Source organism: Boleophthalmus pectinirostris, unplaced genomic scaffold (genome assembly GCF_026225935.1).
Source record: "Boleophthalmus pectinirostris isolate CB_2022bp ecotype Guang Dong unplaced genomic scaffold, ASM2622593v1 HiC_scaffold_1, whole genome shotgun sequence".
NCBI classification, from domain to species: Eukaryota; Metazoa; Chordata; class Actinopteri; order Gobiiformes; family Gobiidae; genus Boleophthalmus; species Boleophthalmus pectinirostris.
The window spans coordinates 12153458-12171332 of record NW_026570970.1 but is presented as its reverse complement, the minus strand read 5'-3'; the positions used below and the strand labels follow the sequence as shown (position 1 = coordinate 12171332).

At 39.3% G+C, this 17875-nt stretch overlaps 1 protein-coding gene across 1 annotated transcript in view; it reads right to left on the bottom strand.

Annotated features, from left to right (window-relative positions):
• The window catches only part of LOC110163939 (potassium voltage-gated channel subfamily H member 7), a 167697-nt gene that overhangs the window by 95623 nt on the left and 54199 nt on the right, over positions 1 to 17875 (bottom strand). Inside the window, exon 3 of the mRNA XM_055151197.1 lies at positions 8795 to 8950. Within this exon, the coding sequence (XP_055007172.1) occupies positions 8795 to 8950 (156 nt within the window). The remainder of the gene's footprint in view (positions 1 to 8794; positions 8951 to 17875) is intronic.

Here is a 17875-nt window from a genome sequence, read left to right as displayed (position 1 = left end):
AGTATCAATACCTGTAAAGGAGTATCTAGTTTCAATACAAGATGAAGTATTGATAAGTAACTCATTTTCAATACTTCTGACAACCCTAAACTTCAGAAAACACTGATTGATACCCTTTGAGCTCCAAAATAAAAGATTTGCAAATGTGGTGAATTGGATGACCACCAGATGGCAGTCAGGGACTCACTCCAGTCCAAATCGTACACGTTGCCAAGAGTTATCACATAGGAGTTCCAAATGCGTGCTGGACTCTGGGATCTGTTCTTTTATTTCATGGTTAGATTTCTGGTCGAGGTCAATAAAAATCCAATTTTGGAGCCAGAGAAATTGTTATCAGCTTCTTGCAGATGCGCTCACGTTGGCTTATCAACTCAGGCTGTTGGTGGGTCTTGGACTGGTTCAAAAGCCAAAAAGTGAAGCAGCAGATCCAGCTCTTCAAGGCCTTAGTTCTTCGTCACAGATGGATGGTTGGCTTTGTTCAGGTTGGAGAATAGTTTCACCACCAAATTGAGGAGTTTGTGGATTCTAAAAATGATAGATAGATGGAACTTCTACCCAGAATTTTTATGTAGAATAAATTTTGGATTTTAGTTACTCAAAGAGAACATTTTATGCTACAAATGTATGAAAAACTTTGTAAGATTTCCACACAAAAAAGGCTTCCAAGCTTTGTCAACAGCTTCTGCAAACACTATCACACACTCAAACACCATATTTGCACATACAAGGTAAATGAAGTGTCTTGCTCAAGAGCTAATGAGACTGCGCATGATATGGTCGGAGCTAAGAATGAACCAATAACCTTCAGGGGAGCTTGATTTAGAGTCAATGCTCCTTTCTAGGGCTGAACAATTTTAAGAAAAAATTTAATTGCAATTTTTCTGGCAGATATTGCGATTTTGATTTCATTCACGACTTTTTTCAAATCAAGTTTCAGTGTACATGGACAGATATCACAGAAACTTACATCATAACAGAGTCCTGCACCGGGTCAGATACCCGCGGGTTTCCGGCGTGACTACTACTGTCTAAAATCCATCATCACAGGCATTATTTATTTAGCAGAAGAAACGTTGATCGAGATGCCGCACTTTTGCAATGCGTACGGACTGAACCAGGACTAAACCAGGACTAAACCAGGAGTGATCCCAGGACGAAAACTGGACTAAAACCAGACTAAACCAGGACTAAACTAGGTCTACAACAGAAAATAACCAGGATTGAATCAGGGTCTAAACCAGGCCTTCGATTAATCATCATTCGTGGAAATGTCTGACCTCGCAGCATTAGATTTCGTTCACTCGACGGTAGGCGGGTACTTTTTTTCATTTAACCATCGCTGCTATTTGGTCATGACATATGTAATGCGCCACTAACGAGACTAACCGGTAAATTAAGTTTTTCCCAAATCCCATAGGAAGAAGGACAATAATGTCTTTCCCCTTGATAAATTTCACCAAACATTCTCTTTGTTCCAGCTTTAAATCCTCGATCTCGGGAATTGTTGCCAACACAGAATGTTTGGCTCTTTGCTGATTTCCTGGTGCCCGGACTCGCACTTCAGGGGTTTTTGCAAACCGTGTAGCATATCCAATTCCTGACCTAGTCGCTGGAGAGAAATGAAATTGAGCGGAGGCACTAGGTGGCACCAGCCTGGCTAGTGGAAAGCATTATTTGGATTAATTTGGTTTTAAGGTCTTGTAATCTGCAGGTATGCTGGACAAAAAAATGCTAAGATGATTTCAAATTGCTTGACTCCATGGAGATGTTATTGCTTTGTCTGGAATGTTCCACAGTATGGCATTAAAATACTATACTTCCATGGAAAGTGTGGCAGACAAGTAGAAAAATTATATAATTCACCATTACGCACATCCATGCACTTTTGGACAACCAAGCTCGGAGTAAAGCCACTGTTCCTTCCACAATGTCTGAATTTACGGGTTTCAACTTTTTATATATGCAACATTTTGAGGATTTTTTTCATCATATTTTGTTTTAAATTGTTAATCTCTACGGCAACGGCCCTACTTTTCACCATTCTAAAGCCCATGGATACATAGACAATCTGTTTTCCTTATATGAGTTTGGTTGTGTTCTACTGTAACACCAAAGACACTGAGTAGGCAGAATTAAAAGTCCAGGCCAACTCTCTCTGCTCTACATTCATGGCCCAGCTGCCTCATACTTCTCAAAGACACAGAGCAGAGCTAAGGTCATGCTCCGAGTGAGATGTTCCAGAGTCTAATGTAACGTCACGTCTTCCCCATCACGTATGCCCTCCCCCCCTCGTCCACATCCTCAAACCGGGACACAGCCAATCAGCTCTCATTAGGCATGTTAGCGGGGGCTCACTGACTCACATGCACTGGAGCCCACACGAGTCTGAGTGAGAGCGGCGAGCACGACTAGACGGGGCTAAAATACACCGTTTGCTCTGAGAAAATGGAAAATCACAAGAAACAGCAAAGAGGCCGGATATTAATATGAGTAATGCACAAAATACCGTAATCTAGTTCCTTCTTCTCGTACAAGAACAAAATGAAGAGTAATACAACCACCTGACCTGTGTGTTAGGACAAGATAGAAATGTTCCCTTTTTCGGCTGATTCAAAATCATCCAGTTCACTTACTCGTAATTTTTTAAATTGATTTGAAAACCTTTTTATATAACCGTAATTCAGCATTTTTGTGATTTTTGGTTTTTGCTTGTATTCACTTTAAAGGAACAGTCTGGAATTTTGGACATAGGGCCTCATTTCCTAGTGAGCCAGAGTGTTGGAGACGTGTGGAGACACTTTTTAAATATTCCATCCAGTCCTTGTATTTGCAGAGGTCGCTGGTGCTAGGCTAGTGCATGTCAATGGCCATAGTTATCCTACCACTAAAAACAGTCTTACCCACTCCACAAAACACCCAAAGCAAATCTATTATTACACAAGACTGTTGATGTAAATGTCTGTGTTGACAGAACAATGTTTGAAATAAAACTAACCTTGCATCGCATGAATTGGCGGATGTTAAGGGACTATTTTCTCATGTATCAGTCCGCCGCTGCCAAGCTTTCTATCAGGAAGTACAACTTGCTGCTGCTGCTCAAGACATAAATCCTTCAGCTACAAGCTTGGTTTTACTTCTAAAATTATTCTGTCAACACAGACATTCACATCGACAGTCTGGTGTAATAATAGATTTGCTTCGGGTGTTTTGTGGAGTGAGTAAGACTGTTTTTAGTGTCAGGGTAACTATGGCCATTGACATGTACTAGCCTAGCACCAGCGACCTCTGCAAATACAAGGAGTTGATGGAATATTTTAAAAAGTGTCTCCACACGTCTCCAACACTCTAGCTCACTAGGAAATGAGGTCCTATGTCCAAAATTCCGGATTGCCCCTTTAAGACTACTGATGAAATGAGTTAAAATCAGTCAACCCGAGCACATTAACATTGTTTGGTGTTGATTACTGTGCAATGTCTCTTGTCAAATAAGCAAATCAAATAAATGTGTAGAGTACAGAGAAACTGCACAGTCCTTGTTATCTTGGCGTACATTATCAGAGGTATAATAATCCCCACAACAGAAGCATAGACTGGACTAAACGAGACTGGAATGGAAAAAACTATCACAGTGTCTTGAGGGTTCATGTTTCTGGGTGCTGGGTCCTGTACTGATGGTAAATAGGCCTGTCCTGCTTTTAAACTGCAACCTCGTGCCTCTTCTCATCCACTCGCGGGCTACTACACTTTATTCTACAGCAATAATTTGGTAATATTTAGAAGAGTTAAAGTAGCATTAGTCTAATCATCTTTTCAGTTAACAGATTTTCACATGATTTGTAGAGTCATTTACATTTCTGGAGTCTCCGAGGCAAATTTCAGCATCAGAAAAAAAGCACAGCCACCACTATTCCCAAAGCCAAAGAACCAGACACAGACACATTTCTGCAACCTTTTTTCTAAACGGTGTGATCTGATCAGAATTTTCTCAACCACAAAGGTGCGACTCAAAAAAGGTTGAAAAATACAGGATTAAAGACTTAAAGAGTATTTCTATGTATATTGTTCATTTTCAAACCAAAGATCTTTAACAAAGGGCATACAAAAAATGTTATAATCTAGTTTTTAACAGTAAATAAATCTGTGATAGTCAAACTTACTTGAAACAGCATTAACATTTCCATCACAGCACGTTTTAATTCATGCTAGATTAGTTTTTCCAGCACACTGATGGAAAAAAATTTGTAAATTTGTAAATTTTTTTGGTCATATTCCTTGGTACTATACAGGGGTGTAGTGCACGTGGCCACTTCTCCCGATGAGAGATATAAAAAAAACAAACAAATATAAAATAGCTACAACTTAAATGTCAAACCGGAGCTATTGGCAATGGCGAAAACAACTCATGATATCTCCACTACTGTCATATATTGAACTGAGACATGATGTACCAGGACTGAACCCAGGACTAAACCAGGACTGAACCAGGACTGAACCAGGACTGAGTGTCGGGATGGGAAACTGTCGGGTGACCGCAGGGAAAGGACTGGTGCAAAGCTCCACGCCCCATGGGGCTCAGCACAGCCATCGCCCGATCGCACTTTTACACCTCTCACTCTCAAGTCCAAGATTAGTCCTGGTTTAGATCTGGTTTAGACCTGATTTAGTCCTGGTTCAGTCCTGGTTTAGACCCGGTGTAGTCCTGGTTTAGACCTAGTTTAGACCTAGTTTAGACCCGGTGAAGTCCTGGTTTAGTCCTGGTTTAGACCAGGTTTAGTCCTGGTTTAGACCAGGTTTAGTCCTGGTTTAGACCTGGTTTAGTCCTGGTTTAGTCCTGGTGTAGTCCTGGTTTAAACATAGTTTAAACCTGGTTTGACTTTGTTTAGACCTGGTTTAGGCCTGGTGTAGTCCTGGTTTAGACCTGGTTTAGACCTGGTTTAGTCCTGGTTTAGACCTGGTTTAGTCCTGGTTTAGTCCTGGTTTAGTCCTGGTTTAGACCTGGTTTAGACCTGGTTTAGTTCTGGTTTAGTCCTGGATTAGACCTGGTTTAGACCTAGTTTAGACCCTGTTTAGTGTTAGTTTAGACCTGGTTTAGACCTGTTTTAGTCCTGTTTTAGTCTTGGTTTAGACCTGGTTTAGACCTGGTGTAGACCTGGTTTAGTCCTGGTTAAGCCCTGGTTTAGACTTGGTGTTTAGTCCTGGTTTAGTCCTGTTTTAGTCTTGGTTTAGACCTGGTTTAGACCTGTTGTTCGATCGTTCATCACACTGGTGACATTATGAGTCACGTACCCCCACTTAAAAAATCCCACTACACCACTGGTATAATAAATAATACATTTCTGGTTTATAGTGACCTGCATATATCTCTGTTGTGTTGCTTGGCCCATCATGGCACTAACATGGGCTTGTTTGTAGGTCACACAGACAGTCCAATCACATTCCCTGGTGCTTAATTAGGATAGCAGATCCACAGGGCCATTTCACTAAATTATCTCAATTACACTCTTCCACTCCGACTGTCTCTGTTTGAGGCAGGTTCACGCCGTCACTAAACACAACCTGACAAATAGCAGTTTCTTTTAGGTGGATTTCAGCCCCAAGGTGTACACTCATTATAGCCAGTTTATTACTCATCGCTCATGAAAATAATTATGCGCGAATGGCTATAACTAGGGCTCTCCTTGTTTTATTGGAACAACTGAAAGTGTGTGTTTCAGTGGTTTGGGTGTGGATTGGAAAGCTAATTTGGGATTAATTTGAGTGCTAGGCTTTTTGGATTCAAATGAGCGATGTGGGGGCTGAGACGTTATTGGTGGTTTTATTTTCTGGAATGTACTACAAGACAACAAGAGACAGTTTTTCCTATCGATTACAAGGTATTCTTAATGGAAATAGCTTTAAAAATCCGCAAACACTGAACCTGAATTCTCAATTTCTATTAGCTAATAGACCCTGTATAACAACAGACATCTGCATTTTAATAATATTCATTTTAGCTTCCCCCAAGTGTATTAAATCCCTGAAATTGAGTAGACATTTTTGTTGTATGTATGCTCACAAACAAAACACTATACCAATCACTTTACCTTTAGAGAAATTACTAACAAACATAGTTGTGGTGGTGAGAAATTTGGATTTGGAACATTATACCAGGCTAAAATGGCAAACTACTACTATTACAAATATTAAAGACAAAAAGCAAATGTACGCACAAATAAATAATGTAGTTGTAACTGAAATTAAGACTGTATGTTCTGTTTATCATAATTTTACTTTTCAAGACAATGTTTAAGGGACAGTTCAGTATTTTGGACACAGGACCTCATTTCCTTGTGAGCCAGAGTGTTGGAGACGTGTGGAGACACTTTTTTAAAATATTCCATCCAGTCCTTGTATTTGCAGAGGTCGCTGGTGCTAGACTAGTGCATGTCAATGGCCATAGTTATCCTGCCACTAAAAACAGTCTTACCCACTCCACAAAACACCCGAAGCAAAACTGTTATTACACCAGACTGTTGATGTAAATGTCTGTGTTGATAGAATAATGTTTGAAATAAAACTAACCTTGCATCGCATGAATCGTCACATGTTGAGTGACTATTTTCTCATATATCAGTCCGCCGCTGCCAACCTTTCTATCAGGAAGTACAATTCAATGCTGCTCCTCAGACATAAATCCTTTAAATGCAAGGTTGGTTTTACTTCTAAAATTATTATATCAACACAGACATTTACATCGACAGTCTGAAGTAATAATAGATTTGCTTTCGGGTGTTTTGTGGAGTGCGTAAGACTGTTTTTAGCGGCAGGATAACTATGGCCATTGACATGCACTAGCCTAGCACCAGCGACCTCTGCAAATACAAGGACTGGATGGAATATTTTAAAAAGTGTCTCCACACGTCTTAAACACTCTAACGCTAACTAGGAAATGAGGCCAAAATGTCCAAAATGTCCAAAATTCAAAACTGTCCCTTTAAGGTTAAAACATTATGACTGAGGGTTATAAATTCAGCATATGAATAGCAAGATTTTAACATTATTAATAAGTAACACGTCAGAAATTTTGAATTAATTAATTCAGAGAAAAGAAAAAACAACTTTAATTTAAACCAAAATGTAAAGTGCTTTTAACTGTTTGCTTATGTGACATGAAATCCACTGAACCACAAACACTCCATAATCAGGCCCCTCCATACCTCACCGACCTTGTCCAGCCCCACCTCTAACCTTCTCACTCCCACAGGCAAATCAAAGCACCAATCCTTGGGGAACCGAGCCTTTGCCATGGCCACCCCACCCCCAACCCTCTGGAACTGCCTTTACCTTCACATCAGAAACTCAGACTGACTAAACACCTTCAAAAAACTGCTCAAAACACACCTTTTCCACACATGACTGCTCCTCATTACTGTTTTTATCTGTCCTGTCCTTGTTTTAGTCTTTGTGTTAGAGTGAAAAGTGCAAGATAAAACAGATGTATTATTATTATTTAGAAAGTTATTATAATTATAGCCACATACTGTAGGAATAGTGATGTGTGAATGAAAATGTAAGATTTCCCCGCTGTCATAATGCTGATAATTGTAAATAATTGTAAAACTGCAATGTTTACTCTCTCTCTCTTTCAAATGTGATATTGTGACATCCCTAAATCAAACAAAATTAAACTCGACAGCAGGTGTATCACATAACATAGACAAACAAAGTCCCCCGAGTGAGTGCATCATTGCTGAAATCAGAGTATCCATTTTAGCAGCTCTGCATCTCCTCTCTGTCCAGAACTCCACGAGCCTGATGGTGAGGAGGAGTAACAATACAACAGCAATACAATACATCTGATGTGAGACGAGCGCTAACTTTTACTCTCTTCTAAAGAATCTACTCCAAGATCTCTACATATTTAAGTATTTTTTAGGTATTTAAAGGTCCTATATTACACAGATTTGACTCTTGTGAGATTTAAGTCATGTTAGAATGTTGAACAGACCTGGAGTTGTGTTTTGTTTCATTCACACACGTTAAACACACACCTCTCTCAAACAGAAAACACTGCTCTACCTTATGATGTCATGCGGTAATACAGGAAGTGCTTCATGGTGTTTCAAAACTGCATACACCTTCACTAGAATCATTTGGAGGATTTCAGCCCTGGAATTGCCAATTAAAGGTCTGCGCAGGACAGACTTTTCAGTCCCGCTCCTGCCCGCGCCCGCAAAGAATTGTAAATTTCATCCCGTTCCTGCCCACATTTGCGATATTTTGTTCCAGTCCCGCCTGCAAATCCCGCAAGATGGGGATGTTCGCTTTCTTAAGCTCTATCAAACACGGAGAAGCGGAAAATGTTTGCGAGATTAGGCCACATCCGCAAATTTAGGCTGCTTATAATGATTTTATTAATTCCAAATAAAATATCCAGCTCAAATTATGTATGATAGGCATACATTAATCATTTGTATATTTTACTTTGCACTCAAATTTAGTTTGCGGGACTGCAGGTTATCATCCCACCTGCCCGATCCTGTCCGTGCCCACAATGAGCTTTCAAAATGTGTCCCGCGCCGCACTGTTTTGTGTCAGGTCCCACAGGAGTGCAGGGCTCTATTGGCAAACTCTAAAAGGTAGCTGTTGATTTGAAAACTACCACTAAATGACATCACAAGGTGAAGCAGGGCATTTTGAGTTTTAGAGATGTAGACAGACTAATATAAACCAGGATTACTCAATGTGTGAATGAAAAAAAACACAACTCTGAGTATGTTTTTGATGACCTTTAAATTAAATCTGTTATACTCACTCTGGTCGGACTTGGTGGGCGACGTGGGGCTTAGCCTCTCTGTGGAGTTGTCACTTCCTTCGTCCACCACATATTCGAAATTCAGAATGAACATCATGACTATGCCCTCCTCATTCTTCACCGGCATGATGTGAGTGGTGCACTGGAAATCTGAGCCTGGAAACACACAAAAACAACATAAGATGCTATATATACCACAGCACACAACAATATTACAGTGAATAGAGTATCTTGGTTCATCTTCGGCAGACTTTTCGGTTTTATAATGTTAAAATTCCAACTAGTGTTTGTTTAAGAAGGTTATGGAACGTCATGGAAACACCTAAATACACAAAAATACCATCAACAGACCAGGCATTTCTGTATTAAATTAACTTTAAACTCAATTGTTATCTGTCAAATCAACACTTATGTTTGTTTTTCCCCGTATCTATGGACACAGATAAGAAATGATTATGGATTATATATATTTTAATCCCTACATACATACTTTGAAATACCTGGAAGTTGTTGACAAAGATTTGTATTCATAGGATCCAGTGCTATTGTGCGATCATTCTTTTTATAAGATTTCATTTGGAAGGAAGTTTGCAATAACTTGTAGGTAGTGCTGTCATGATACTAAAATTTCAAACAATTTCGATGCTACAATGACAATAAAAACACTCTTTATTTAGACAACAGAATATCAGTTTTAGAATTACACTGTGTGCATAATTATTAGGCAAGTTGTATTTATAAGAATTAATTTTATAATACAGTCCTCTGGGTCAATCCAAAATGTTAATAAACTTTAAAACTGAATATTTAAGAAAGTAAAAGTGAAGTTTTAGCTTTCTTAGGAAAAAATCTATGTGTGCACAATTATTGGGCAACTATTAACATGCAGAATTATTACACAACTAAATGAAAAATGAACATTTTCCAGGAGTCTGTCAGTTTGTTGATCTGTTGACAATTAACTTTTGTGCAGAAACAACCACAGCCTACAACAACACTATTCACTGTAAATCACCCATTTAAGAAGGGCCTAAAAGTTCTCAGTAGATTTTAGGTCAGGTGAGGAAGGGCTTAATGTAATTTTTTCATCTTAAAAGGCCTTTACTGTCTAGTAGAGTACTTAGATGCATGCAATGGAGCATACTTGTTCTGATATAGCTCAAGATCATTCTAAAATTATTCAGGAAAGGCTCATTTCTGTCCTGTTAATGGGACTTTTTTAGTATCTATACTAGGGATAGGCATGATTTGTTGATTAATCGATAATTGATTGTTAAGAATTTCATCGATCATGTTCATTCTTATTTGACAAACTGAATGTAGGTTGCTGTGAGTAGCGTAAGGAAACAAGGCTGCGTCTGACAGCACAAACACTGGAGTTGCGGCCTCACAATCCCACGTTTGGGCTCTGGCTCCTCCTCAGAGACACTGTACCACTCAGTGAGTGTGTTTACATGCACATCAGTGTCCCGTCATGGTGCATGTACACACAGTAGCCCGGTTACTGCAACATAAAGTGCATGAGTTCAAAAGAGTCTTTTCAGTCTTTTCATCACAACAGTAGCAAAAATAAATAGTGACCAACAACGTGAGTAAAATGACTGTTAAATAAAGAGCTGCGCTAGGAGCTAAGAGCAGCACTTTTAGTTTATGCAAATGAGGCATACGGGTTTAAGTTTTGTTTGTGTAAAATGTAAACAAATGTGCCAAAGCTGCATTAAACACATTATAATCTCAAACGTGCTCTATAGTGGTTATGGTTTATATGTTGTAAAGTTTTGTTTATTTATGCAGATTAGTAATAATAATGATGATCATTTTAATATAAAAACATTAATAATTAATTGAAAATCGATCGTTAATTCTCCCAACAATCGATTAAGAAAATTTAATCGAATTCCCATCCCTAATAAATACCTGCTCAAATGAGGATCTGTTTCGATATCAGTTCTGGTATTGATTAATATTTGATTTTCAATACTTTTGACAACCCTACGAGCAAATAAGTACACGTCTATAAAACCAAAAAATCTAATCAAAAATCACAAATCTCAAACTCTTCTACTACTACCAGTACCACTACCAAACTCTATTTAATAAAGTGGAAAGTTTCAACCTTTTTCAAAATTTCCAGACTTTACACAGAAAAATGTCCTTGACTTTTTACCAATATTGAATTAGAAAAACAATACACTTTTAATACTCCTTAAAAATCCTAACATTACCCCATTGCACCACCTGCCTCACCACACAACATCCAACCTTTGTATTTCTCCAACTTCTCCGGCTGCTATTACAACTCTCCCTGCAGCTGTTCAACCCTCTAGCCTTTACATCCAACGCATATATTACACTTTATTATCCAATCCACCGGTAAAGCGGAAGATTGGACCATGATGCAAGACTGAACCTAGTGCTGAACCCGCGAGGCGAGGAGGTTAAGTGGAACATAGCAATCGGACACAGCCTGGAGCCAGAGCATCGCTGTGTGGAATTCTTTGCTCATATCCATCGAATAAGAAGAGAAAAATGAGGGCTGGGAAGCGTCTTGAGAGGTAGTGACGCAGAAAAAAACCCCATCTAGGGTCTAAACTTAGTCGGAATATTGCTCAGATCTGAAGCGGCGCTGGTCTGGGATCTGTGGAGGGGCCGGTGGGAACAGACGCATCGCTGAAAATTTAAACAACCCGGCTATAAATAACAACAAATAAAGAGACAGTTGGGCGTTTTTTTTGTTTGTGTTTTTGATGGAATTTGTTTGGTTATAATACGAAGATAATTGGTGGAAAACAGATGTGATTATGAAATATTTATTAGGATTAGAGAAAGTGTGTGAGAATGAGAGTTGGTTAGATTACGCCACTAAATTAGTTCAGTGAATTAAGTTAAAAACCGAGAAGTGGCGAAAATCTGGATACTCTCTGGAGGAGGACTGGCCGCCTGTCTGCTTGGAAATGTTATTGGTTTGCCAGGAATGCTCCGCAGTATGTCATTAATGGGCCCATAATACACTATTGTATTAAGGATTTGCGTGTGAGGTGGCAGTCATGTGATTTAATTAGTGATGGGCAAATGATACGGAGCTCCGGAGAACGTCTCGTTCTTTCTGAAACAAATTGCTCCGAAGCACTGCCTCGGAGCTCGTCTCGCAGCAGCCGCTCACTTGAACCAAAGTGTCGAAGTGTCGGTCCCTCTCCCTACTGCTTCTCTCTGCGTGTCAATCGCTTCAGTGTATCGAAGTGTTTCATTGGCTCAGAGTGCTTCAGAGTGTTCGGCGCATTTCTGTGGTTTGACAAGCGCTAAACTGCTACAATATAAAAAATGCACCAATATTTCTTAAAAATGTTGGGTAGTGAGGAGTATTGTGTGATGTTAGTGGTGATTTTTGGCATTTGTTTCATTTTCAATGGCATCTACAAGTGGAAAAAAGCGATCCATGGTTTGGGATCACTTTGATCTAATTCAACCTAACAAGGTAACACCTATTTTCTTATTTACAGCTGCTATTTATGTTGCTCTTTACATATTATTTTAAATCATCATTATTATTGTTGTTGTTGAGTACGATGTTGCTCTGCACACAAGTATTGTCTTACACTAACAATACTTCATCAATGCTCAGACACCTGCGTGCCAAGGGTTAAATTTGTCCACTAGAGGTCAGGGTTTCTCCGAGGCCTCAGACACGTCGAACCATTTGAGACAATATTGCTCCATTCGCCCATCACCAGATTTAATGTTTTGGCGGCCACACTGGAGGCCAAGATTGAGATAATTCAGTTTATTACAATATAATCATGGCTACTTTAAACAGCGCAAACAACATAAAAGTGTCTGAAATCACCAGCTCGTTAGATCAGTCGCTGTGAGATAGAATTTTGACCCCGGGGTCAACATACCGCTATAGTAAAGTGACCCCCCTGTAGGATTTTGACTCCCCTTACTTTTTTTTTTGTAGTTACTTATATGATCATTATTTCTCATGTAATTTACTTGTATTATATATTGCTACATATTCACTTTCTTTTAAGGTATTTTAAGGAATGTTTTGATGGAGAACGACTTGGTATTTTGTGTAAATGTAACGTATCGTTAAAATTGCATATACACAGCAATCTTGTCACTTTTTATATTGTATTTTACATTGTTATGGTTTTTAGTTTGCTATGTTCAGATCATCCTTAATCATAATGTCAATTTAGGCAATAGTTTGTAAGGATAACAACCTTGAATTTAGTAATGTTGAGTTATAATAAACATATTGGGGGGTCAGATCACTATAGTCATAAGTATCCCCTATTTAACTACTCGATTGATCAGCCCTGTCTATTTTAACAAGATTCCAAATCATTACACATCACTTTGATTACCAAACTAATTAATAACTACTTATCTCATTTTCAGTAAAATATGTGTTTAAACAACTGAGCCATTTTTAACATTCAAAAGTTATAATCGACATAAAATGCATCTGAGTTCTTCAAAAACACTTTTAAATATGTCAATATGTTTTTATTTGCAGATATAGTATTAATATTCAAAGTTTTTCTATAGAATTCAAGTTCTTTATTAATAAAATATAGATTTTCATAGAGGGGGGTCAATATTCTAGAGGCGGGGTCAATATACCATAAAAGGATTCTGACCCCAGGGTCAAAATACTATATGGTATGTTGACCCCGGGGTCACCTCACCACAGGGTCAAAATCCTATACCACACCGTCATTAGAAAGGGATAAAGTTAAAGTCATCTTTCTGGGTTGTGGAATAGATCTCGATCTAATTCCAACGGAGAGTTTTGTCAGTCTAATCAACGCTCGCTCTGTGCACAACCTTTAGTATCCAGATATTTACAAATACTTAATTCATTTGACATCATCCTACACCAACCAAGAACTGAAAAGCTACACAGGGTTAGAAGCTTATAAATATTTTGTCGCAGGATGTGTGAGATCTTTGTTGATCACCAAACATCACATCTGTTCATGATAAGAGCCAGGGGAAGTAGAATCGGGGTCAGAATCAGAGCCGGAGCTACGCAGGACGATGGAAATAGAGGGCCGGGGTGGGGGTGGGGGGGATTCCTTGCCGGTGAAAGTGAGGACGAGGGGTGGGTGGGGATTCCATGCCAGTACACCGGCGAGAAAAATCCTTTTGGTATATATCATTTCATTTACTGTAAATCCCTTCTTCGTTTGTGTGGAGCTGGTCCCTCATCAGAAAGTAAATGTTGACTGCACAGACGACTGTACTCAGTGGGCTCTGATCCCTCTCTTTTTATGTCCACTATCCACCTCTGTTTGTAATCTTTATCAGCCGGGATCCGATAGACAGATACTTTGGCCTCCTTCTTTAGCAGATTGACTCCGGCCAGAACATCCAGTAGCAACACAGGTCAAAACCATTGTTATTCAATTCAGATTTTATCGCACACAAATACTACACATTTGTCCAGATCGATAGTTAAGCCCTCCAATATGGCGGCATAAACACCAGGTCATGTGGTTTTGTGACGTAGACGCAAAACCTTAATAGCCAAAACATGTAAATTACAGCTTTCCAAAATTCCTGAAATCTCCTGAACCTTAATTCTCAGGCTAAAATATTCAGATGGGCTATTTTCAATCCTTTATTTGATAGTACATTACCTCTCACCATAATGTGTCATACTTGTATACCTTTTGATCAAACATTTCATAATTGTAGAGCTATAAAATAAACACAAAAGACAAATAAGACAGATAAGGCAGAGACACATTCATAGTCAGATGGTCAGTAAACTTTCTAGTCAGGATCAAAGTGGCTGGGTGAATGATGCCGTGTTTCACCCCTGCTCTCCACAATTTGCTCCAAACATCACCAAAACTGGTCCGAACCTTAGCCATCTCCGCGGTGAGGTCAGGGAAAATACGCGGCTTCATCCCACTAGAATCATATGGATCATTTCAACCCTGGAATTTCCAATCTCTACTGAACGTACTGAAGATAAAAGAAGCTGTTAACATGAAAACTATCACAGCATTACATCACAAGGTGGAAGGAAGCATTTTGAGCTTTGGAGACTGATAAATACTCACATGTGTGAATGAAACAAAACACAACTCCAGGTATGTTTTTGATAAAGAAACAACATTATAACATGGCTTAAAGCTCACAAGAGTCAATTTTGTGGAATATAGGACCTTTCAGCATATCTACCGTATCTTCAAGGAAAATGTGTAACCCGGCCAATTTACTGATCATATCTGTGGAAATACAACCCCGCTCACAGTAAGAATGTATAATTTTCAATGTATTTTTGCCATGAAAGCACCTGTAGTTGAATAAATAAAAGATAAGAATAATGCCATACTGTAGCAAACCACAAACCCTCCAGAAAAACTACATAGTGCTCCTTTAAAGACAATATAAGAAGCTACTAGGGATGTAACAATAACCGAAATATCGTGATATCGTATCGTCAAACGTTTCACAATAATACTGTGGACTGTCACAATATATCGAATTACAAAATCCTTTGCTTAAATGCATTGTTTTATAGTAGCAACAGCTTATAAACATAGGAAACTACATATCCCATAATTCATTTCAGCGCAGACAACATGAAGAAATGTTTTAACTGGAATTTTTGGGATTGTGAGAGATTCACACCAAAATCTTGTCAGGGTGTTTTAAAGGCAAAATAAGTGTCCTATCTACAATTATATCAGCCTCTCCAAAATATCGCAATAAATATCGTACCGTGAGATGCACATTGTGATAATATCATATCAAGAGATTTGGATATTGTTACATCCTTATAAGCTACTTCAACTTGCTTTTAGTCATATTAAAATATTGTTTCAACAACGATACATTCCTTGAGTTGTGTTTTGTTTCATTTTCGTTTGAACTCCCATGTCTGAAAACATTCAATTTCACCTTGTGATGTCATTAACTGGCAACATTGGCAACTACCCCACTACACACTGCACACTATCACCAGACTATGACTACATTTACACTGAAACAAATCCGCTTATCACCATATCACTGTATCGGAAATGATTTGCGTCCCCACACGTCGTTTCTGAGTTGCGTTTTACAGAAACAAAACTGAAAACCACATGGTTAATTTACATAAACTAACTCAAAAAACAGCTCTCTCCTTGTGCGCTGATACGATTCAGCTTCTGTCGGACTAAAGGACACGACTCAGTGGATTATATGTGTTCTTTCTGTGACAGAGGGGTGTTCTGCTGATGGTGAGTCTGTTCTGTGCTTCTATCGCGTTGGAGATGGTTCATGTTAAACTTTTCAGAGATTATACGTCTGCAGGTCGTACACACAGACCGTATATATGAATGGACATATATTCTAGCTTCTTAGCGTTTTGGCGGTGAATTACTTCGCGGCGTATAGACCTACATCAGCGTATCAGTGTTTTCAGATGTCCACACAGTGCCGGATCCGTACTCAGATGAATTCGTGGGAGCTGACGACACCAGATCGTTCTGTCACTGGAGTCATTTTCAGTTGGATTAGTGTGGAAGAAAACTGCATCCGCAACGAAAATGACTCAAATACGTACTAGTGTGGACGGGGCCTATTAATAACATCAGTACTCAAATTACCTTCCTCTAAGAAAATATAAAGCTGGGTTAGTCATTGTGTCCTCTGCTGACATCTATAGTATTTTGTATGCAAAGAAATCAGAGCAGAATTAGAAGAAGAGGGGGTATAATGCATTTTTTTAATCTTTCTACCATGTTACAACACTGTTCCCTCATCAAAAACATGCCTGAAGAGGTTTTAGATGTCATGCATGCATGTTTGCGTAATTAAGCAAATCCCGCCGGGCCCTATTCAAACCCTCCTTATGGTTAGCTGTAAGATTCTGTTATGTGTTGGCAATTAATACCCCACTGAGGTAAAATAACCCCGCTTTAAAACTTGTAAGATGCCACTTTCTACTTCTCATTTTCAAACCCAAATTTGAAAATGAGTGATATTAGTCTCAGGGTATTTCGCTGCTGTCAAAATAGTCTATTCTTTATCGATTATATATACAAAAACTGTGAAATTAGTTTGACAGTAAAAAGCTAGCTCAGTTTAATCAGGAGTGACAACAAAAACCTTCTAGAAAAACACAAAAAAACACATTTGAGACCATCTGGCAGCAGGTCAAACCCCCAAATTAAAGCATTTACGAACGCTCCTGAGCAGCCCTCTCACTCCGCTCTGTCTCCCATGGCACAGAGCAGCACCCAGCCAGCAGCGTTCATTAGCAACCAAGTCCCACTAAATATAACGCGTCCCGGTACGTCTGCGGCACATTTGAAAAGCCCTCCAGGTGCTAGCTGCTCTGTCACCATGACGATACCGGGATGTGACTTTGACGGATAGGAAACAATGAGGCGGTGAGTAAGAGCGTGTCTCATACAAGCCTGCAGAATATTGGGGTCAAGAATGGGGCGAGTGCAAGTGTAAACAGGAGCGCGAGGATTTGAGGCTGGAGAAATGCAATAAGCACAAAAAATAAAAAATAAAAAAAGAACTGTTCCCAAAAGAAATACATGAGCGCTGAAAGGCAGGTGGAATTTGTTGTTAGAATAAAAATACCACGTTTTAAATGGAAAAAGGGAACTGAAAGTGGATTTGGTGTACAAACTTTTCAGTTTAGAGTTAGAAAAACTAGTGAGGATTGACAGTGTAACAAATCGCAGACTGATTAGATTAGAAATAGACTGATATATCGGTTGGCCAATATTTGTACTTTTTAACATATCAACTAGCTTAGGTAATAAATAAAATTAGGCTTGGGTAATGACCGAAAGGACAAGATCGCGGATACAAGTGGTCAAAATTAGTTCACTCTGCAGGGTGGCTGGGCGCTCCCTTAGAGATAGGGTGAGGAGCTCAGTCACACGGGAGGAGCTCGGAGTAGAGACGTTGCTCCTCCATGTCCAGAGGAGTCAGTTGCAGTGGCTCGGGCATCTGTTTTGGATGCCTCCTGGACACCTCCCTCCCAGGACACACTGGAGGACTATGTCTCTGGGCCGGGCTGGCCTAGGAGTCCCTCCCGTAGAAGCTGGAGGAAGA